The sequence below is a fragment of the Eublepharis macularius genome, chromosome 6 (assembly GCF_028583425.1).
Source record: "Eublepharis macularius isolate TG4126 chromosome 6, MPM_Emac_v1.0, whole genome shotgun sequence".
Taxonomy (NCBI): Eukaryota; Metazoa; Chordata; class Lepidosauria; order Squamata; family Eublepharidae; genus Eublepharis; species Eublepharis macularius.
In genome coordinates, this window is record NC_072795.1 from 1,593,795 (window position 1) to 1,618,191 (window position 24,397).

The window sequence follows — 24,397 nt, forward strand, 5'->3', positions numbered from 1 at the left end:
ACATCATTTTCAAGCAATGCAGGAGCATGACCCCCGCCCCCATTTTGGCCACATGCCTCCTGGGTGGAGCACACATGGCCAGCCAGTTCCCCGGGCCCCCTCCTTGCTGACTGGGTAAGCAGTGGGGGGCAGCAGCTGCAGGCAGGGGAACTAGAAACCCTAAGTGGTACAGAAAAATCTTAGTATTACAACTGAATCAAGGTATCTTGTTACCCCAAGCTCGGGTTGCCAACTCTCTATTCTGTAGATCATCCTTAATTCCCAGAGATCTGCAGGCCTCACCTGGAGGTTGGCAAATCTACCCAAAGTAAAGTCCTGCTGTCCTCACCTTCTGGGCCTGACCCACTGCCGGTGGTGTGGGTCCAGGAGGTAATGCCAGGTGCCTCTCATGCCTCAGATGGTTGGAAGAGAGCTGAGCCCCTGCAATGCACTGGGACCCCCACCCCCTGGTGGGCTTGCTTAGTTGGAGAATCCGCCCTGCTTGGTGTCATGTAAACATGGCCAAAAGTAGACCCAAGGGGTTGGTCCCAACCAGCCCGCCTGCTGGTTCTCACCCAGTTCCTCACCTCACCACGTTTCCCGTCCCACTTTGCTTTCATCTAGGCATAACCCACGGTCCCGCCCTAAGGTAGGTTTTCTAGTGGTCCAAACTGAGGCACAGCGCTCAGCAGTTTATCTGTTTAGTATATTTATAGCCCACCTTCTCACTGAGACTCAAGGCGGCTCTCACCGTCCATTCTTCTCCCCTTTAACATTAAAGTTGTTCGGGTGTGAGGGGAGGGATTCAGGCTGGGAAGAGGGAGTCAGTTGGCCCTTCTGCTTGTCCCATGCCTCCTGGGGCTGCCATTTTCTCTCACTGTCTGGCTTGCCAGGTTCCTGCTGCTGGTGGTGGGGATGCCCCTCCGTCTGTGGGCAGCAGGAGAAAAATGGCAGGAAACGGGGGGGGACAAGGGGGGGACAATACTGACATCATTCTCCATGTGCCCAGAAGTGACATCAGCATGTCATCAGTGACACTCTAGCATTTGCGTTTAACCATTGGGTTTTGCCTGAATGCTAGAGTGTCCTTGGTGACATAATGTCACTTTATTATTGTTGTTGTTGTTGATTTATATTCTGCCTTTCTGACTGAGATCCACGGCAGATTACATACTGCAAGTGAATACAATACAATCAATAGTTAGGACATTCAGAGAGCAAAAATACAACATGATCAACAGTTACGACTTTTAATGAAAACCGATAAAATAGCGTATGGTAGCCACAAATCTGAAAAACTAGCAGAAAGACAAACACATAGATGAAACCTTTCTGACTCTGAAGTGTAAGTAATTAACATGACATCTTTGGCAAAGTCAAATTACCCAGTAGGAGCATATCTACATTAGCAGACAGTACCCAGCAGCTTAGTGTATAGTCCCTCCCTGCCCCTAACCAAGGCATCTCTCTGAACTATTTCTTATGATACAGCCCTATAATATCAGTAGAAAACCCTCCTGAATAGTTGGGACTTGCATAGCTTGCAGAACGCCAGGAGAGTGGGGGCTTTCCTGGCTTCCTCAGGGAGGCCGTTCCACAAGGTGAGGGATACCACAGAGAACGCCCCTGTTCACAATCCCCCACCTAGGTAAGTCCGCCGTCGGTTGCCAACCTTGTGCTTACAAAACACAGGCCCGCTGATGTGCATCTGGAAAAGGGGGCAGGGGGTAGAGCTCCTCTCCCTGAGCCCTGTGGGTCAGATGCAAATCCCCCCAGCTTGTGGTTGCCATCCTCCAGGCGGGGCCTGATCTCCAGACCACAGAGATCCGTTCCCCTGGAGGAGGAAGCAGCAGGGTCTGGGGGAAGGGCGGACTCTGTAGCTCCACACAGTCACTGAACCCCCTTCCTTCCCCAGTCTCCCCCTCCCCAGCCTCCACCCCCAAATAGCCAGGAATTGCCTACGCCGGAATTGCCAAACCTATCCCAGCTGCATTCGACGTTACGAATGCTTCAGATCCATCCAGCCACAGAACAGCAGCTCATCACCGTTTTTGCCTTCCTCTAGTCATAGAGCAGCGGTCACCAGGGAACTGGAGGAGGGGAAGATAGCAGTTCGTTTCCCGCAGGGTGCAGGGGGTTGGACTAGATGACCCTTGGGTGTATCTTCCAGCTTCATGTTTCCGCTGTTAGCTCTTTCTCTGTGAACACTGCAGGAATTTAAAGGGGGGTTTAAAGTGATGCTGGAATGAAAAAACCCACTCTTTAAGTCCACTTTGTCACCTGCAGGCCACCATTAGGCCCAGACCCATTTTCTGAGGAGCTCACATCCCTCTATCTGAGCTCAGGGGTAGCTCTTGACCTATAGAACTGCATCTCCCTGGTCAAAGTGCATCAGGTGAACGGTGGCTGGAGGACCCCAGACCCCAAGCCACTTGGCCGGGGGATCTGGCCAGTGGGGAGTAGCTGTCCATTTGGGTTCCGGCCACCGTGCTTGCTTTTACGCATCTGCTCTCGCTCGCAGTCCTAGCCAGTCAGGGTCACCTTTAAGAAGCATAAGCGGGGGAGTGATGGGGGATGGGGTGGGCAAAACTGGACAGGTCAGCAGCGGCTCAGCGGCTGAGCTCCTGTTTTGTGGTTGCAGGTTCTTCTTCTGGCATCTCCAGTTCAAAGATCACCAGTAAGAGAGGTTGGAGTTAGTTAGTCATCTCTGGACTTCAGAAAGCTTCGGCCCTTCTGGGGAGACCAGATTTTGAGCTCGGTGAGCCAATGGCCTGGATCAACACGTGGCCGCTTCAGATGTGTCCAGATGGGCAGAGAAGCATGGCCCAGTGGTGTGAAGTCAAATTCTTAAATCGGGAATTAAAATTCTGCTCTTTAAAAAAAGCACTCACTTGTTACATGAAAGCTGTTACATCACAAGTGTAAAATCCTGAGAATGCAACTGAATGACTCATGAAGGGAGAAACACCCAGGTTTTCAAGGAAATAGGGTTTTTTTTTAAAGACTTCTCTTCCTGCTTTCGGCAGAAGATGCTGCCTCCGCCTTCACAGGGCAGTGGCACAAGGAAGTGCAAGGCCATAGAGACCTCCCCCCCTCCGATTCCTGGACTTCAAGGGGAGATGGCTGAACTGGAGTTCATTTCCAAGTTCTGAAGACTGCCCCCCCCCCCGCCATGGGTGGGCTGAACAGGATTCTTATCTCACTACAGATGCTAATTTATGCCCCAATGAAACTGCACTTTACCTTCACAGCCTAACTCCTTTCTTTGTGTCACCCACCCACCCCCTGACGGGCTCAGGGAATTCCACTTGTTGTGTACTGACTGAGCTTCTGTCCGAGTCCTGGCTCCAAAAGCTCTGACTCCTATTGGTTGTTTTCTTGCTGGTTGCGTCCAATCAACAGTGTACAATAAAGACCAATCAAAGTTCTGTAAATATGTTATGTTGTAAATAGTTATGTAAATGATGGGATTCTAAGGTGCACATTTCAATTGGTTATTGGTTATTATCGGGGCAGGGTTTGTATGTATATATTGGGGCTTCCGTTGAGCTTGGTCGTCTGTTCTGGCTTGCAATAAATATGTTGTTCTGAGTTGAAATCACCTCTGGATGAAATCATTATGAGCACAAAGCTCATTACTTAATACCACTGTTCCCTGGTTCTGAAGAAGAGAGCTGTGTCTCTCGAAAGCTCCCACCCTGAAAATCTTGTTGGTCTCTCAGGTGCCACTGGACTCACATCCTGCTGTTCCATTGGAGACCAACATAACTACCTGGCTCTGCAGGGGGAGCGCTTTAAAGCAGCAGCCAAGCAGCCTGCGTTTTTTGGATGCACCACCTAAAACGGTTGGGGGAGAGGACAGACGAGCCCTTTCCTGACCCTGGTTATTCCTGGGCAGGGCCTGCTCCCCCCAGAGACAGAAGATGCATCACCCGGAACCTCAGAAACTGAAACTGTGGGTCCCGCTGGCTGGATTCTGTTGAGGACAGCCTTAGAAAGACAGAGTGGGCTTGCCCACAGCACAGGTCTTTGAGGAGGTCTGGGGCTGACTGGAGCCCTGATGAGTGCGTCTGGCTTTTTAGAAGCGCCCCTTCAAGGAGACACCTGGGCTGCTGGGGGGAGCGGGCAGCAATGGCCAGCTCTGCCCCCCCCCCACCCCAGCATGCAGAAGAGAGCATGAGCTCTGGTGCTACCACTTTGCCACTCTGGGTTGCTCAGTATGCACAGAATACTCTATGCGGAGCAGCAGAAGCAGAGAAATAATGGCTCCCCCCAGCACTGTTTCAGTGTAGAAAACAACTGAGGGGGCAGGAACCCTCTGTCCCCACAGCACCAGACCAAACGGCCTCTCTTTTATTTTTAAACAGCCGTTCCCTGCAGCTACAGAAGATTCAAGTTGGATCCTGGGCTTGAACTCGGAGAAATCGAGCAGGCCGAAACCACCCTTTCCAGGTCAGACAGCCTGGAATGCCCTGCGTGCTCGTTGATGGCAAACAGACTTTGGCCTATAATATATTCTTGCTCTTGCTTTAATGAGCATTGTGTGTTTTCACGTGTTCTGGAACTGACCTCCTTCTTGTCCATTTTTTCAGTTCTTTTATCCGGTAGAGCTCTCCCTGCCCCGCCCCAGTCTGCTCAAAATTTATGTAACATTCATTCCTTGGCCATCTATAAAATTCGATGACATCCATGGAGTTTTTATTTGAGCTTACAGTGTAAATTCTAGCATAGGTGCTAATAAGTAATCTTATAAATTCAAGACAAGGAAGGAAAAGATAACTTATGGTTAGTGTTTATGATGAACACTTGGTGTGGCATCTCTTAGAGGGGAGGGCTGGCCTGGTTCCAATTCTTGGAAAGACTTGCTTCTGAAAAAGAAATGAGACTTTTTTGCAAAAAAAAAAAATCATGCTTTCTTCTCATCTTGTGCCACCTGGGTGGCCAAGTTTTCAAAGAATAGCCCTGCTGGATCTTGAACATATAGTAGAATCGGGCACCTACACCCCTCTCCCTACCAGCCCAGCACAGATTGGTGGACACTCACTCCAAGGACAAACAGGCCATCTTTGAATTCTCCCCCACCCCCAGAATGTAACTTTAAACTTAGGGTCTCTCTAGACATGCAGGTATAGCACAGGGGAAGTGTTCCCCTCTGTTTTTACCGCTCCATATGCATAGAATACCCCACAAGAGAGCCAGTTTGGTGTAGTGGTTAAGAGCAGCAGGACTCTAATCTGGAGAGCCGGGTTTGATTCCCCACTCCCCCGCTTGAAGCCAGCTGGGTGACCTTGGGCTAGTCACAGCTCTCTCAGAGCTCTCTCAGCCCCACCCACCTCATAGGGTGTTTGTTGTTGTGCGGATAATAATGACGTACTTTGTAAACCACTCTGAGTGTTAAGTCATCCTGAAGGGCGGTTTATAAATCAAATGCTATTATTATTATATTATTATTAATGTGGAACAGAAAAAAGGGAACAAAACTCTGTCCCCACTATTTTGATGTGGGAAAAGTCTTGAGAGGAGGCATTCTGAAACCGTTTGGACTCCATTTTTTTTTAACTTTTTAACTCTCCCAAGGAAAAATATCCGATTACACTACTTTGGAATTGGGCTCAAAATGACTCCAACTTACAACCAAAAAAAATGGAAACCTGATAGCTCTCTAAATCATGCCATTAGCTACTAAGAAAAAAAACCAGGCCTTAAAAATAACTTTCTTCAGCAATGCAGGACAAAGAAATGTAAAATCTGGAATCGGGGTCAAAAATACCCCTCATTGAAAACATCAAATCTTCACAGAAATGCAAATGGGGTAAAACTGACCCCACCACCACCACTTTTAAAGCACAAGACACAGTTTATTTTAAAGAAACCAATCATTTTAACTTATAATACTGAAACTGCCACCATGTGTGACTTGCCCGCAATTGCCACCACGTGTGACTTGCCCGCTGTTGCCACCATGTGGCCGACTCACACCTGCAAACATGATGCCTACAAACATGCCTACAAATATGCAGGGGAATGACCCCATTTTCCAAATTGCAATACAGTTCAATTTGAGCTTTTAAAACTAGCTATGGGGCAGAAGGGAAGCTTTGATAGAGTACAACTGAGGGAAACAATCAGCTCAGTGGACAGATTGCTAGAGGTCATCCAGGCTGAATATTTCCTTCAAATCTGGAAAATATGAAGAGGTTCAGAGGATGCCTACAAACATTCCAAGGCTTGGCTTGCAGGGGGTTAGAATGACCCCATTTTCCAAAAGTGCGAGCTTTTCCGTGTGGCTATGGACATAAGGGAAGCTTTGAGAGAGCTCAAACACAGGGCTTTTACCTGCTCCTACTGTATATACAACAATTCAGGTTGCAATCAGTGGTTTCCTTGGAGATCATTACGTGCCCCCCCATTCCAAAAGTAGTGTAAAACCCAAAGCTCCAAGTGTGATTTTTTGCACAACAAATACCTATGGATAAAAATTATGGAGAAATTTTAGTTTTCAGTATTTGCTCCACCTTCCTATCCAATTGAGATAATAGGTGTTGGTCCATCTATTTATACACGGAAACAGTGCTAAAATCATTTTTCAATATTTGTCGGGGTCACTAGAACCCCCATTTACAATTATGGAAAGTACTTTGACTTTCAAGTGAAGTCTATTGGGGGGCAGAATGACCCCCTTTACACTTTTGATGAACCTCAAACTTAAAATAGAAAGGAAGTGTGGAGGGAAGAGAGGGACTTCAGTTCATTGAGGAGAAAGCATAACAGGAGATCGGTGTCTGTGGAAAGTTTTACATGGGCAAACCAGTTTTTTTAATTACTTCCAGGGTCAAAGTAACCCCCGTTTCCTTCGGAGGGTTAACTGCTGTATGGCAGCCGTTGGGTCTGGGGAACCTTTAAAAACCTGCACATCTAGCTTGGCCCTTAGAAAACTTTTCTTGATACTTCAGTCCATATGACATCTGACTCTTGAAAGGCACTGTGCTTTCTAGCAGATCACATTCATGTAACGCCTCCCTTCTAACCTCTCTTCTTTTTTATGCCTCGTATCCCACCCGTTCAGTGCCTGTTCCGTGCTGCTTTTATTGGCTGTTCAGGTTTTATGACTGCTAAGCCTGGGATGTTATTCTTGCTTCTGGGACAAGTTTCACTGGGATGCCTTATTGGATTTGAAATGTGTTTCTCCTTTTTAAATTGTCAGCCACCTTCAGCAGGTCCTCGGTGCAAGTGGCGTGACCATTCTCCAAGCAAAGAAAGAAAGAAATTTCATTGATAAACAATGGAATCCATTTCATATAATCTTATCAAACTTAATTTACACCAGAAAGGAGGTATATCATTTTTTCTAGGTATGCTGTCATCTTAAATGCATGTGCAATTTACTTACAGGTATATATGGCAATTAAAAAAACCCCTTTTGAATATAACCTTTTTAAAGGGGGTTTCCTTACATCCAGGGTCATCTTTTTTTTCTGGTAAATATGGTAGAATAATATTTCCATTTCTTTGCAGGATGAAAAAGCGAGATGGGAAAAAAGTAGGGCAAAGGGTGTGTTTGTAGACCTGCAATTTCTTTTTATAGTATGGTATAGTATAGTATGGCAATTCTTTCATTGTTAAGTATCAGGTAGTTTTAAAAAGTAAATTTTTACTACAGTGTGAAAGATATCAACTGGAACACTGGAAGTATGAGATCTCATTTGATTGCCTAGCTGGGTGTGATCTGCTGCGTTCTCCCCTTCTTGGAATAAGAAAGAGGGCGCCTCTGTGTTTAGGACTTTTTTAAAAAAGGAAGTTGAGCAGGACTGGGGGCTCGTTGTGACCCCACAGGCAAGCCAAAACGATGGAATTTGTTATGAGGTTATGTCCTCTTCCTTGGTCACTTCTGAAAGCAAAAATAGGTTTAGAGGGAAAAGAATCCTGTTCAGGGAGAGGTCAGTCAGCTCTGATAAGTCACAGCAGCTTAAAAGGATTTGGGAGTGCTCAGGCAGATGGATGTTGGGTCTGATTCCGCATACCCCCTTCTTTTGTTGTGTTCCGGTATTCTGACACATCAGTTCCGCCCTCCTCAAGAACCAGTCTCTGTTTTTCTGCTCAGCGATATACAAAACACAACTCAAGACAAAAGAAGATTCAGCGTGTTTTAGTGGTGGCATAAAACCCCCGCGAGTTTCTTGGTTGCTTTGCTAATACATCACCTAGAATAGTTGCTGATGACAAACAGGAAGTATTGGACAACGCCCTTTATTCTTCCCGACAATACAAAATATGTGTCTGTGGGCAGCAAGTGGAATGGAGTCTTGGGCAGAGCTCTGTAGGTTTAAGAAATAAAAACTCAAGTGAGGTTAATGTTAAAAAGCAGACTTTGTGGCCTCTGGATTCTCACCCCTGCAACGACCGGGTGTCGTAGAGATGTCGTCCACAGCTGCGTCACAGAGAAAATCTTCCCCTCGCATCCCTTCCACGATCACCTGAGGAAAGGAAAATTTCCCGTGTTCGTGAAACGGTACGAGGTAACTCCAGAGGCCCCAAAGCATCTCTCCAAGGGAGTCTGCCCCACTCGTGTCTGTGCACGACCAGGTGGGCCCTTTAGCTTGCTGGAAAGTTCCCAGCAGGGCGGGCCATTCCCCCGGAAGGGCGTGAGGGGCCAAGCTGCAGGTGGAGCCAAGCCCGAGAAAGGCCGGCAGCCCCGCAAGAGATGCTCGGCTCAGCCCCATTGCAGAGAATGAGGAAAGAGAGGAGGAGGAAGGCCATGCCTGCTTCATCACTGCTGGTGGAGGGGGGCAGTTCTGAGTGCTGGACCTTTCCCATTTGCCCCTCCAGGGGCTGGAGGCCAGTGCTTTTAAGGGCTGTGGGGGTATGAGGGGCTGGGGGTTACTCTGCCTTCCGCCAGACACCCCACGCCAGGCTCCAACATGGAAAAGCTTTCTGCTTGAACGGGGTTGACCCATGTTTGAAAATGTGAGCCTGTTTGCTCCTGAAATGGACAATTCCAGCGTTGCTTCGGTTACCTGCAGCCTCCCTGCGTCTGGCACCGTGACGTTTGCTTGCAACCACCGGTCCCCTTTTCTCCCCGTTGCAATCCAGAGCATTTTGCGTTCTCCGCCTTCTGGGACCACGTACACTCTCAGAGACATTAGAGTCGCCGCCCCGTACAAGTGATACCAGAAGCGGAAGCAGAACGGCCCAGGAGACGTACAGGTGGGGCTGACCAGGTGGGCCACGTCCCCCTCCATGGCATTGTCCCCCTCGATATAGATGTAGTGGCCCTCTAAACGGGAAATAGAAAGGGCAGTGGAAGGACGTGCAGAGAGAAGGACGGAGGTCTCCTGCCAGCCGGGCTGGACAGAACAGCTCCACACCACACCAGAGACTCTTCTGTTAAACTGAAATACTCACCCCCCCCCCAACACACACAAGGTTTGTATTTAGAAAAGAATGAACTGGCTTGAGAAAGGGGCACCCCCTGGGTCTTTGCATTAATTGCTGATCCAGGTGGGCAATTATAAATATACAAATAAATAGCATACAAGTCCCTGTGCGGGGCACATGGCGACTTGCCGGAGTGGGATGGGGGGATTAGGCTGGGGAAATGCAACACTCCTGATCTGCATTCTAGCAACCCACCCACCCCACCTAAGCTGCTTTGAACTCAAACACCACCTCCGCCACCGGGTTCAAGGTCGGTCATCTGGAGTTCAGGTCTTTGGGCTTCATCTGCCTCCTGATGGCCGGGGGGGGGGGGCAACTCAGCTCATTGGCCAGGTGGCTCCCCCTTTCCTTTGCAGGCTCTGCTTTGATGAGCCATGACTTAGTTTTCTTCTATTATATGCAGGATCTGTGTCCCTTGGATGGATACTACACAGGGCTGCCAACTCTGGCTTGGGAAATTCCTGGAGATCTGGGGGCAGTGCTGAGGAAGGGCGGAGAAAGGAGGGAGCCCCAGGACATTAGCTTCTCTTGCACTCTGCATGGAATACTGTAGAGTCCACCCACTGAAGCCCTCATTTCCTCTGGGGAACTGGTCTCTGTAGACTGGAGATTAGTTGAAATCGCAGGAGAACGCCAGGCCGCACCTGGAGGTTGGTATACCTCCAGGTATCAGCTAAACTTTAGGAAGAACTTCCTGACAATTAGAGCAGTCCCTGAGTGGGAACAGGCTTCCTCGGGAGGTGGTGGGCTCTCCTTCCTTGGAGGTTTTTAAGCAGAGGCTAGGTGGCCACCTGACAGCAATGCTGATTCTGTGAACCTGGGCAGATCATGAAGGGGAGGGCAGGAAGGGTTTCATCAGGGCTTAGTTCTCGTGGCCCCTTCTTACATGCCCAGGGTAAGGCCGATCGCCTCCTTGGGGTCAGGTAGCAATTTTCCCCAGGCTAGTATGGCTAGGGATCCTGATGGAGTTTTGCCATCTTCTAGGTATGGAGCAGGGGTCACTGGGGGTGAGGTAGTTGTGAGTTTCCTGTATTGTCCAGGGGGTTGGACTAGATGACCCTGAAGGTCCCTTCTAACCCTATGATTCTGGGACTGCAGGTAGCCACAGTGATGTTAACAGGGAACAGCATCCTGTGTGAAACCTCCAGAGGATGGAGGAGAGCCAGGCATGCAGCCCTGGGGCTCAGCACCTGAACTGGAGCCTCCTGCCAAGAAGCCTCGTTCCGCAGCCGGCCCACCCATTTGCCTTTCATACCCAAGGCGTAAAGAGTGCTGCTGGGTGCGGCTTCCTCGAGCAGAGATGCCGGCACACCTCCCCTTACCTCCTGTGGTGTGGTCAGAGGGCGGCCCTGTCCTCCGAGACGGGGTGGGGCCCTTGTGCTGGATCCAGTCAAAGTTGTCGTAGGCGGACTGTGTCCAGGAGCAGAGGTCGGTGTCAAAAGAACAGGAGAAATCGCACTGAGCTGGGGGAGCTGACAGTACAGAAGGAAAGAGTCTGAGACGGAGGTGGGGGCTTGTTCCAGCTCAGACAGGAAATGTTGGCGCTCCTGCTTTGGAGGGCTTGGGAACGGCAGAGTCTCCTGCATACGGGTCAGGATTCGCTTTTGAATCCCAGTTTTATATATTCGTCTCCCACTCTTCCCCCCAATAAGCCCGATCTTCTCAGATCTCAGAAGCTAAGCAGGGTCGGCCTTGGTTAGTAATTGGGTGGGAGGGCTCCAAGGAAGACTAGGGCTGCAGAGCCAGGCAACGGCAAGCCACCTCTGATAGTCTCTTGCCATGAAGACTCCGCCAGGGGTCGCCATAAGCCAGCTATGACTTGGGGGCACTCTCCACCACCACCCTTCTCCCCAGTAGACCCCCAAAGCCGCTTGCAAGATCATTTCCCCCTCCCCCTTTTCATCCTTACAACGACCTCCCTCCCTGCAAGGATGGTTAGGCTGAGAGACTAAGATGGGCACAAGGTCACCTGGTGAGTCTCCGTGGCAGAATGAGGATCTGAAACTGAGCTTCCCAGATCACAGTCTGGCACTCCAACCACTACGCTACACAGCCTGAGCTGACAAAGGGTGCAGTGGCGGCTCTCCAGCCCAGCCATCCATGTGGCTGCTTGTGGTGAGACAATGAGAGGAGGCTGCTGAGGCCCAGTTAACTCCCAGCCACCAGCGGTATGGGAATGGCTGGCATCCCATCCCGGTCCGGCACCATTTGCTGGGTCCAAACCAGCCCCTGTGGCAACACTGCAGAGGCCTGGCTGAGTCCTGACTGCTGGTGGGTTGGGCCCAAGAAGGGGTGGAGTCTGGAGAGATCGTTCTTGGGGCAACACATTCCTGATCTGGCCCTGCCAGCAACTCAACCCAGCCATGCTAACCCAAAACACTGAAAATTTCCACAATTCAGTGGGAATTCCTCCTTTGGCGAGATCCACTGAAACAAACTGGGGGCTGCAGAGAAGCACAAAGAGGAGTTTCAAGCAAGCCACTCACAGGGATTCCCCGCAGAATCAGCCCCCCTGACAGACGGGCCCTGCTGCCTTGTCCTGGAAGTGCCCTAAAGGCTGCCCCAAGGTCCCCTCACACATCTGCTCCACACCACTCACCGCACAGAGTATCTGTCCACCAGTTTGCAATGTATATCCCCGCATGTTCACAGGCGGCAACGTAAGCCTCGAAGGACCTGCGGCAGTGCTGCGAGCTCCCTCCAGTGTTGCATTGGTCAAGGAGGCAGCTTTCGAAATAGTTCTCAGGGTGGACTTTCCAGTAGCAGCTTCCAAAAGGCCCACTTGGGTCGGAAATCCCTTTGCAGGCCTCTTTGTACCTCTCCCTGGAAGCCGGGCTGCATTCTCTGGGGACTCTGAGCTCAGGGTCACACCTGGAGAGCCAGAAGAAGCACAGTCAGTGGAGGCGGGACTGGGCACTGAATTCAAAGCAGGTATGTTTTCAAGGGGAGGGGGGCAGAAATCTGGGGGAAGCGGCATTCTGGGTACACGGCAGGTGCCTAAATCCAAAGCTCCCCGGTTCTCAAACTAGAGTCAATACAGGAGTGAGACAGTTACTCGAAAGGTGGACATGGGCCAAGCAGGATGTCCACAGATTGCCAGTGCTGCAGGAAGCTTAAAAGCCTCCTCCCCAGCTAAGTCCAGAAGGCCCAGGAAGGAGACGCAGCAAAGGTGGGAATGGAATGGCCTCTTTTCAAAACGTAAGCCTAGCTTCGAACGGAAACCTGGTAGCCCTTTCAAAAGAGATGAAATCCAGCCAAGCTGAGCTATAATCTCACCTGAACGTGCTGACAGGGCCTCTGGCAACACAAAGTAAACTCTGCTCTTAAAGAGGCAGCCAGCAACCCCTGCAGAGACTGCTAGGCAGTCCGATGGTGTACTACTAGAAGAGATAAAAATTCTCCCCAAATCTGATGCTTTGCAATGTAAAGCCGATGATATGCACAACCGATCTAATGGAATAAGCTCTGCATTTGAGGTGGTCCAGAACAAGTGAAAGACGCTGACCCCGAAGCCTGTGATCAAGAGGGCACGTAGAATGGCTGCTTTGCCCCAAAACTACAATGCCAGACACAGGGATGTCACTGATAAATTTCTCCAGTATCATGCAAAAGAAATATCCTTATAGAGTAGGGTTGCCAGCTCCAACTTGGGAAATTCCTAGAGATCTGGAGGGTGAAACCTGGAGAAAGTGGGATTTGGGGAGGGAAAGGATCTTGGCGTGACGTAATTCCATAGGGTCCACTCCCCAAAGTAGCCATTTTCTCCAGGTGGACTGATCTCTGTGGCCTGGAGACCAGTTGTAATTCCGGGAGATCTCCAGCCACTACCTGGAGGCTACAACAAAATAGAGCAACACGGTAATGTAATTGTCACAACAGAGAATCTCCCGTGTGGTATTATGTCTTCATAATTGTTTTAATAAAGGATATATTAATTGAGTACTGTTTCACAAATTTGTTTATACAGAGTAAGGGATGTAATAAACAATTTGTATATTCTTTTGTTTCTTTTGACACAACCATATACTACACCATATATTGCAACCTCCCTAGACCTCAATTATACAGGCATCTTATGCGTTCTAAAAACAATTCATTAAAGTGTCCCGTGCTCAAAGTGCTATCATGGATGTTATTAAAGTGCAATTGCTTTTGGCATCCTATGACACTATTTCTCATATAGAACTCGATTTGCCTTGCATACAGGTACAATACAGGTACAGTATAAGGGTAATTCCAGACACTGTGAATGTCACAGATCAAAAAGACCTATAATCATAGGTACACGTAGTTGGTTCTGTGACTGCATTCTCTAACGGACGGTCCAGATCCTTGTAAGGTCCGTTTCCAAGCTTCTTTCTCAAAGAGCACAGATGTCAAAGATTCATCATAGTTAACCTTCCATATCTCTCTTTGATTTGTCAATTACTTCCATTTGTAAGTAATTGACAAATCAAAGAGGAAGTAATTGACAAATCAAAGACGGATATGGAAGGTTAACTATGATGAATCTTTGACATCTGTGCTCTTTGAGAAAGAAGCTTGGAAACGGACCTTACAAGGATCTGGACCGTCCGTTAGAGAATGCAGTCACAGAACCAACTACGTGTACCTATGATTATAGGTCTTTTTGATCTGTGACATTCACAGTGTCTGGAATTACCCTTATACTGTACCTGTATTGTACCTGTATGCAAGGCAAATCGAGTTCTATATGAGAAATAGTGTCATAGGATGCCAAAAGCAATTGCACTTTAATAACATCCATGATAGCACTTTGAGCACGGGACACTTTAATGAATTGTTTTTAGAACGCATAAGATGCCTGTATAATTGAGGTCTAGGGAGGTTGCAATATATGGTGTAGTATATGGTTGTGTCAAAAGAAACAAAAGAATATACAAATTGTTTATTACATCCCTTACTCTGTATAAACAAATTTGTGAAACAGTACTCAATTAATATATCCTTTATTAAAACAATTATGAAGACATAATACCACACGGGAGATTCTCTGTTGTGACACTACCTGGAGGCTGGCAACCCTATTATAGAGAGACAAGAATTAGAAATGTTCTACCTTTTCAGGGCTCCTCAATTTAATTCTTTCTGGATATATCTCCAAAAAAAGGAAGTGGCCTCAAAGGGATGCGTCAGTAAGAGAAAGGGGCCCCATTTGCCAATCTGCTGTCTGTTGCTGCAACTATGATCCTCCTGGGTGGTTCTCTGTTGTTTAAGGTGTCAGTCTTAGAATTGCTTTTTTTTCAGCATTTTTTCAACTCTGTATTGGATTTCCGCCAGTATTAAATCTTTGCAAATTTGCATTTAGATACCCAATAACATCGTTTATCGAAATGTCTTTAAGATCGACTGTACTGACTCACACTGTGTGATCCACCCTGACTCTCAGTGAGAAAGGCAGATTATAAATAACATAAATAAATAAACAGGAAAAACTACTAAAAACAGCCCAAATTAGATATTCTTAAGGCTTCTCCTTCTGCCTTGTGGGCAATTATAGACGAGTTGCAAGCCAGAGGACCAGACCCACAGTTGGGCGTTCTGATGGTGGATCCGCCACCCGGGTTCTGAAAACCCTGGCCGGGGTGGGTGGGTGGGTGGGGGGAACCAGAGTCAACGTGCTTATGCAAAAAACAGCACACCTGAGGAAAGTATGAGGAAGCAGCAGCAGAAGAAAAATTACACATAATATGGGTATTAACCTGGTTTCTCTAGTTGAAAATTGAAAGCAGATACCGTCTTACATCTTTTAAGCGCCTGTAGTATTATAAACCATTCACCACTTCAAGGTCTTCTAGACCCCACAGCATAATATACGGACCTCCCAGAAAACTGAATGTTGAGACTTTTGTGTCCCCACCAAGCTTATTTGGTTATAAAATGTTCCTTATTTTAATAATCTCTGAATGCTGATGTATATAAGTATTTCTGCTCATGTAATTGAAAAGTAACACTATGAAATCTGTACAAAGCAAGATCTAATATAAGAACACTTGTCACTGTACTTTCTGTAGGTAATGATGTTTGTTTGTTTGTTTGTGTGTAAAGTACAGTTACCGCAAAGATGGCAGTTAGTTTTGATGCTGCCACCTTTTCATACGTGCCATGTAATATGCATATTGCTCATAGTCTGGGAAAAGGCTTCTCTTTATTCCATTTAGTTTCTCGAGACCTCATTAGCATAGATTTTGTGCTCTGCTAAAGACTCAGCTCCTCCTGGTTTCAAGCTATCGGTCTTGGAACGGTAGGAAAAGGGAAAGGTCCCCCCCCCATTCAATAAAACATGGTTTGTGATAATAACTCAGTACAGTAAAATGTTTTACTTGGTATCGCATCACAGCAATATTGTTTTACTTACATTCCTAAAGAATGAATCACAGTTATAAAACACCTACCATAAACTGCAGAGGTATAAATAGACCAATAAAAAAGTCTCAGATAACTAATATAAGTGCAAAAGAATGCCCAGATACTCTTCCCTTACAGGAAACTCACATAAAAGACAAAACCCAAGCATGCCTCTGCCGAGTCAGAGGTTCGGCAAACAATATGAAGCAGCAGGCTTATCAGTGGCTAGAATAGCAATTTATTTATCCAATTTTTATACCACTCCTCTTCCATTAAGATCTCAAAGCGGTTCTTTCTCGCAAGTTCTCACAGGGCAGAGACCTTTGCATTATCTCCATCAGGCAATATGTGTCCCCAAGTTCAAACCAACATGCCTTCAGACAAAATATCTTACAGCATCTAGACAAGTTTGGAAAAGATGAACTTCTGTTGAGAGAGTAACTTTGTGATAGACCCAAGAGAAGATAAAACCTGCAAGAAACATGAACCAAGAGACCCAAGTAAACATCTCTAAATATGCGAGGAGAAATCTACATCCTCTTTTCTCATGTTCACAGCTCTCCCATACTGAGCGTCTCCTCGCCTGCCCTCATTTAAAATCAGCCACGGAAGGCTTGAAATGTGATCAGAGACCATGCATTGGGCAACGTCCCTGCTGAGGCCCAGGGAGTCTGAAGACTGGAAATTTAACCATTCGTTATAATTAAATAAAACCAGAAGCGATTTTGGAAATTCAACAGTATTTTGGAAAGAATCTCATGCGCAGAGTTCCATTCTTAGCAGTTTGGGAACCATTCAGATCAGTGACCTGAGGAAAATGTATTAGCTTAGTGTTTAATATTTAAAAGCAAACAAAGACAGAAAGGATACTAGTAGAAACACACAAACGAGCCAAAAAACAGACAAGTTTGCCAGCGAGGATCCTTGCCGGATACTGGCCACCTACCCCCATATCTGCCAGCTCCCATCCACACTGGAACAGGACATTCACCAAGGGGCTCCTTCCTCTGGTGGGATTGCCCTTGTGAAATGGCAAGTAGCTTCCAATTACCCACTGAAGACAAACAGAGGGCGGAATTTATTTATTTATTTATTTATTTATATTCCGCCCTCCCCACACCAGCAGGCTCAGGGCGGATTACAATTCATAAACATTCCAATAAAACTTAACATTTCAGAAAAATTTAAAACCACAAATAGATACGATATAAATATTTAAAAATTACAGAATTTCAAAAATTACAACAGCAGCCCTAAAGTCCATCAGTCTCTCACCCAAGTCCTGAAAGGAAGTCCCACTGGTCCCTCTTAGCAATTTCTGCCAGGAAACAAAGGAAATGTCCCCCAAACAGCGCCCGTTGGCCCTCACTGCCTGTCAGTCCCGGGCAGGCAGATCCCTCAGCCCCTCCTCTCCAGTGAGCACGCACTGGTTCCAACAGAAAAGGCTTCATTCAGGATTTTACGGTTCAGGTCTGAACTCCAGCACGGAGCTTGGTAGAAGTGACAAGGCAAGGCAAGCTGTTCTATGTTATACTTGAGTTTTCCTGCGTTCCAGCAACAGCTACGTTTTGGCGCGCAGGGTTACACTGGTTCCGTGAGAACCCATCATAGTCATGGCTAAGCAGTGAGTACAGAATACTGAATTCCCAGCATCTGGGAAAAGTAACAAAGGCAAGCGCCTGGAGTCTCCACGGTCGTTTCTAGCTCGGAGAAGCATAGTTCTGTGAGATAACAGGAGGCCCAGCCTGGCTGGAGGAATAGCAGTTATAATATGAAAAGAATATGGCTACTGAGAGAATACAGCAAGTTAGACATTCAATATACTGTGGCATCAGTGACAGAACAAACAAACATGGCATGGATATACAGAGACGTGACACTGCCCTAGGATGGCTACCAAGTGGGTGTTCTGCCAGCTGAAGATGCGCTGCCGCGGCTTGCACCACATGGGGAGAGAGGTCCATGAAGTCCTTGAGGTCATGAAGCTGTTCACCATCAGCACCATGTGCCAACAGATGCTCCTGGTGTGGATCCCAGATCGGCCGGCCCCAGCTCACCAGTATGTAACTGGTGTGTGGTGAATTGTGCCCACAACCACTCTGGCACTGTCTGTGCGAGAAGATCCACTGCGCAAAAGTCCACTCCTTATTGCTTGCGTTTTGATTAAGAGGTTGCATCTTGCTCGGACTGTGCCCTGTTGCTTTTAATTTTTGCAATAATTAGAGCTGTTTTCACTGTACATTTTTGCTTTTTCCTCTAAAAAGATTTTTTAAATTTTGTTTTATGGATTAATAAGCTGCCTTGAAGGATAAGTGGAAAGGCAGATCCATCTCCTATTTCGTTTCCCAGCTGGCACAACTTTGTGTCTCAGGGCGCAAAGTCTTTTGCTACTGTAACCCACATGAATTAGCTGGTTTAGCCCAGCGGGGCAATGTCACCAAGGAATATGCATGGTGAATTTCAGAAATGCACCAAAGAGGACAATTTCATGTGCATATATCATACATTTTATGTTACTAAAATGGTAATGTTAGACCTGATATCTAGATAACAATGGCATGTGTTTCTATTTTCTCCAATGTCCAGTGTTTTTGCAAATTATCAAAAAGCAACCCCCTTGTCTTGCCAAGGGGCAAAAGGTTCCTTTAGGATTTGACAGCAATGAACACGCAGGTGTCAAAGGAAAATCAATTTATTAAACAAAAGCAAATGAAATACAGAAGAGAAATAGGTGCATACATTCAGTGAACAAAGTAGCAAATCTTACATGCAAGAATAACATAACAGAGCATTCATGCAAGAATAAAATAACAGAGAGGAGATATAGCTCACAAAAATGCCCCTTTGGCTATTGGGAACTACAGGCAACAGCGGGCAGAGTCTGAGCGGAAGTTCAACTAGCAAAGAGACTTCTAAGACAGGTAAAAACTGCATCATTCCCTCTGGCACCTTGATTCTCTTCAAAAGGGGAGATGATTAAAGAAAGGGAGGTGCAAGGCCACGAATGCTCTTAATGTCCAAGGGTCTTAGATGCTCAAGGCTGACTGATAAACTAGGCGCCTGGCCAGTGTCCAAGAGACGATTGCTTCTAGCCTCCCTGTGTCAGGTGTTAATCTAGTAAAGAATTGAGTAACACCTTTAAGACTAACCTTATTGTAGCATAAGCTTTCAAGAGCCACAGCTCTCTTTGTCAGATGCAGGTGTTAATCTAGACACCCCCAACACCATGCTTGGGACAAGTGAATATTAAATGGCAAAGCAAAATCCTTAAAGAGAAAAGATCTCACATTAGCAAAGAAGAAGAAGGCATATTCAGGCTCTGGCTGAGATTGGGCAGGATGGATGAGGCTGTGGCACACCACTAACTCCTCAAAATACAATGTTCTTTTGCGATGCCAATACATCGCTTTTCCAATGCCTTCAAAATTTACAGAAATTGGACAGACTGAAGGTGATTTTGCAAAGTTGGTTGGGGTGTGTGTGTGTTCTGTGCTGTCAGACTCCACGAATTAACGACCTCCAAAACACTCTTATGATTGACAGCCTTGCTCAGGTCTTGCCAAGTGGAGGATGTGGCTTTCTTTATTGAATCACATGTTGAGTCTTTTCCTGTAGCCTCCAACTTTTCCTAGCATTATTGTCTTTCCTGTGCGTCTTGTCTTTTTGTGATGTGTGACCAAAGTACGATAGCTTCTGTTTAGTCATTTTAGCTTTTAGGGAGAATTTAGGCTAGATTTGATCTAGGACCCACTTATTTCTCTTTTTTGGTGGTCCATGGCATCTGTAAGACTCTCCTCCAACACATTTTGAATGAATCATTTTTCTTCCTGCCAGCTTTCTTCATTGTCCACTATCCAACTTGTTGTTGTAGCTGTTATTTTGCTTTAAGGGAGATGTCCTTTTATGTTTGACAGATGGCCGACGTGACTTGCATGGCTGAGCCGTGTCCACTCTGTCTTGCTCACTCCTTTCAGTGAGTCTCTCTGCATCCTTTCCAGCCCTGCTGTTTGCCTGCCAGTTCATCGTCATCGTGCCCTGCAGCGGTGTACCCTGATGAAGGCTCAGCTTTCCTCTTCGTCACTAACAGGCTTCTCGGACTTCTGCCCCCGTCACTCCCACAGCTCTCTACTGTAGAGCTCACTTTGACTGCATTTGCGAACTTTGCAGGTGACACATGCAGAATAAACTGGCTTTCAATGGATCCTTTGTCGGCCAGCAGAAAGCGCACGCTCTGTCCTATGCTGCCACCTGTGGGGCAAAAGCGTTCATTTCCCAGGCCGTGGAAAGCAGCAGAATCTCCCTGCCTGGCACACAGCCTCCTGCGTGGCAAATTCCTCACATCCTGGCCAGCGCTCCTCTGCACTGCCTGACTGTGCAGCTTATATAACCTCCCTGCGTCGACAGGCCTGGAAGTTCGACCCGGGAAGGAGATTTCTACCAGTCATCAAAAATGCTGCTCAGGCAACGTGGGCCGGTTCCTTCCTTCCTATTCTGCATACAGGGACCACCCAACATGTTCAAAGGTCCAGAGGAGTTAGCCGTGCTAGTCTGTAGTTGCAAAATAGGAAAGACTCCAGTAGCACCTTTAAGACTAACCAACTTTATTGTACCGTAAGCTTTTGAGAACCATAGCTCTCTTCGTCAGATGCATCTGACGAAGAGAGCTGTGGTTCTCAAAAGCTTATGCTACAATAAAGCGACAATGCATCTGACGAAAAAAGCTGTGGCTCTCAAAAGTTTGTGTTACAATAAAGTGACGATGCATCTGACGAACAGAGCTGTGGCTCTCAAAAGCTTATGCTACAATAAAGTGACGATGCATCTGATGAAGAGAGCTGTGGTCCTCAAAAGCTTGTGCTACAATAAAGTGATGATGCATCTGAAGAAGAGAGCTGTGGTCCTCAAAAGCTTATGCTACAATAAAGTTGGTTAGTCTTAAAGATGCTATTGGACTCTTAACTAACACGCACAAAGGCATGTACACAAAATATACAAGTGGGAGCAGGGGGAGTTTTATTCCCGTATCTCCCCAGTGGGGATCCAAAGTGGCATATGTCATTCTCCCTCGCATCCTCGTAACAACCCTGTGAGGTAGGTCAGGCTGAGAGTGTGTGACTGGCCCAAGGTCACCCAGCCAGCTTCCATAGCCGATCTGAGACTGGACCACCTAGGTCCTGGTCCAACACTCTAGCTACTACACCATGCTGTCTCTTGTGGAGTGGAAAGAGATCCATGGGCAGCTTTGGTTAGAGCTACGCAATGGAGGGGTGGGCAGGAACCTTATCCAAGCAGCCATCTCCTGTTAATCGGCTTTTGGAAACATGTATAAATAAAAGCAACTGAAAAACACTTTTCCCTCTAGATTTTAACTGCACGGTGGCACCGATTTTTGTTTGCATTATATAACTATGTTGTTTTAGACATAAATATATATATTGTTTGTATACAGTTTTTCCCGTTTTTTAAAGTTAAGGCTGTAATTTAACAAATGTACATTTTAAATAGAGAAAGGAAATTCTGAAGGCCCCTGTCCTCTGACATAATAATAATAATAACATTCGATTTATATACTGCCCTTCAGGACAACTTAACACCCACTCAGAGCAGTTTACAAAGTGTGCTATTATTATCCCCACAACAGCAAACACCCTGTGAGGTGGGTAGGGCTGAGAGAGCTCTGAGAGAGCTGTGACTGACCCAAGGTCACCCAGCTGGCTTCAAGCGGAGGAGTGGGGAATCAAACCCGGCTCTCCAGATGAGAGTCCTGCTGCTCTTAACCACTACACCAAAGTGGAGAGAACTGCAAAGAAGTACCATAGTTAAGGTGCACCAAAGTCTTCGTAGGAAGATTTAGGAAAGTGGAAGTGTATTAAATGAAATTCAGACACAGTGAGTATTCCATTTAAAAACGTTTAGGCTGCAGTGGGGCATGGAAGGGGGGTGAGAGCAAAAGGAGAAAAGCCCCCTCCTCATAAGCAAAGTCCAGGGAACCGAGTATAAAGGAGAGAATCACGTTAAAAAGCTAAGACAAAAATATATAAGCTGTGAGAAATTAGCTACATAAACATATCCCACCATATAAATATATACCACGTTCTTGGTCTAACAAAAGTTTTTTATACTTATTTCCAAAGTGCAAAATAATACAATTTTTTTAAAGATGCTAAAATGTTTAAAAGTGCAAAGTCATTATATCCGGCTCAAACAGCATTCACAAACTGCAGTCCCATCGCAGGCGTAAGTCACCGCACACACAATTCTTATCCAGTTAACAGTAGATAAGTAGGTCCCTCCCTACAAAGGACTGGTGCAACCAGATTTAACATAAACAGATAGATACAAAGTCAAGAATACATACTGAGCTTCCAAATGAAGCAGGAGCTGAAATGTAGAGCGGCTTGGTGCGGTGATAAAGAACGGCAGGACTCTCATCTGGAGAGCCGGGTTTGATTCCCCCCTCCTCCGCTTGAAGCCAGCTGGGTGACCTTGGGGCAGTCGCAGCTCTCTCAGAGCTCTCTCAGCCCCACCCACCTCACAGGGTGTTTGTTGTGGGGATAACAACATACTTTGTAAACTGCTCTGAGTAGGTGTTAAGTTGTCCAGAAGGACGGGATATAAATCAAACATTATTATTATTATTTCATCTCATGCTTCGTTTGGAAGTTCAATATATTTGAACCGGAGATATTGACTTTGCACTTTTGAACTTTTAGCACCTTAAAAAAATTGTATTATTTTGCACTTTGAAAATATGTATAAAAAAAACCTTCTGTTATACAAGAACGTGGTATATATTTATATAGTGGGATATGTTATTGTAGTTAGTTTCTCATGGCTTATGTATTTTTGCCTAAGTCCTGGAACAAGCAGGAGAGGAGACTCTGAAGTAGCCTACCCATCCCAGGTCATCCTCCTGAGCACTTACTGCCAGTCTTTATCCGCCATCACCATCCAGCTACTGGCAAACTTGATTTCATTACTGTCCTGCGCTCCGTTAGACTTTAGAAAGTCATCGGAAGTCTTGCCCGAGTACTGGCCACAGAGACCGCAGAGGTGGCCCCTGAATGTTTCATCCACCTCCACGAAAAGGTGTTGGTCCCCATCAAATTTCACCCGAAGGCCGAAAGGGAAGCTGATGGCCACGTAGGGTGGATTTTCCTTCACTGTAATTCCCAGGGGCAGAGCTCTTTGAATAGCAACCACGCCATTAACCTGAAAGAAGAAAGCAAAACTAATCAACATATAGGGCAGGTGGCCATCCAAGGGGGCAGTACAACAATATATTGTGTGCTGCTCAGTTGACGGTTCAGTTCACGAACTGCCCTCAAGTTGTGATTATCACAGGCAAACATTAGAAAAAGTGTTCACTTGTTCGCAGATAGTTCCCAAATGTTCTCAAAGGTGCAAAAAAGCTAATTATGGCTGTGTGTTCCCATCTCCCCTCCCTACAACATTTGTTAAATACTTAAAACATTTACACCACTCAGAGCCAAACTAAATGTGACGGTGAATGTGTGGCCGCCATGCAATCTTCATCACCGTTTTGAAGTGTTTTTAAAATGCAGCGAAGTCCCAATCCTGATCCAAGGCCTTTCCTTCTCACAGTCCCTCCCTACCCCATGTTCAGGACAAGTCTGACCTTGCTGCACTGATCAATGCCCCAGGAAATCCCGGGCTTGTCTGCTGTGATGTTCTTCGTATGGGGCTGCCCTTGAAGATAATTTATAAGCTTCAGTTGGTACAAGACGCAGCCATTTGCTTGATCATAGATGGTGGCCACTTTAAATATAACCAGACGAGTCCTTGACCCGGGCCGAATTCACACTCACCTATTTTCCGTTTTTTTAACGGAAAAAATCCGTGTGTTTCCAACCCGCAAATTTCACCTGTCTGTTCACATTCATGCTGAAACTGCGTATTCCTTGCATGATCTACTGTTCACATATCCGTTGGCAAAGCCGTCTTAGTGGGCGGGGATCAATCTTCCTGCCCAATTTTTTAAATTTTTTAAAACAGATTTCCGTTATTTCGAAATCACCATATGCTGAAACATCGGCAAAGTGATATAGCATGTGCCACTTTTCGTAGCAATTGGTTCACATTTCTGGCGGGGTACTTAAAAATCCTATAAAAAGGAAGCGCACAGGAAAGATCTCTTTGTGGGTGGTAGCGGCTGGTAGGATTCATTATCATGGATCCCGTGATAGCTTTGATGGTGCAAGTAGTTTTGATCATGATGCAGTGCACCTTGCAGATTTTGGTTGCCTACAGGCGCTACTCTATGCGAAGGCGTTGTGCTGCTGCCCGACTCCTTTTCCCCCGATCTGGAACAACTGATGCCAGGCTGCGTCCAAGAAGACAGAGGCAAGATGGTTCAACAGTGGTTCCTACATGCAGAGATGGAGGAGCCAAGGGAACACTGGGTTTACCCACGCAGCACCGACTGGTGGGAAAACATTGTCGTGGTTCACTGGGATGATCGTCGCTGGATGCGCCGCTTCCGCATGTCCAAACAGACGTTTCTCGAACTGGTGGAGACTCGTCGTCCACGGCTGCAGCGACAAACAACGGGCCAAGCTACACATGACGAATGACACTTGAACAGCAAGTGGAT

General features: G+C 46.7%; 1 protein-coding gene across 1 annotated transcript; it reads right to left on the minus strand.

Annotated features, from left to right (window-relative positions):
• Window positions 1-8,057: 8,057 nt before the first annotated feature.
• LOC129331782 (MAM domain-containing protein 2-like) lies at window positions 8,058-22,764 on the minus strand. The gene is made up of 5 exons (XM_054982289.1): window positions 22,709-22,764; window positions 12,014-12,285; window positions 10,737-10,886; window positions 8,994-9,253; window positions 8,058-8,453 (listed from the first exon to the last, which is right to left on the minus strand). The coding sequence occupies exons 1-5, from the start codon at window positions 22,732-22,734 to the stop codon at window positions 8,334-8,336; spliced, it is 828 nt and encodes a 275-aa protein (XP_054838264.1). The 5' UTR covers window positions 22,735-22,764; the 3' UTR covers window positions 8,058-8,333.
• Between the last annotated feature and the right edge of the window lie 1,633 nt (window positions 22,765-24,397).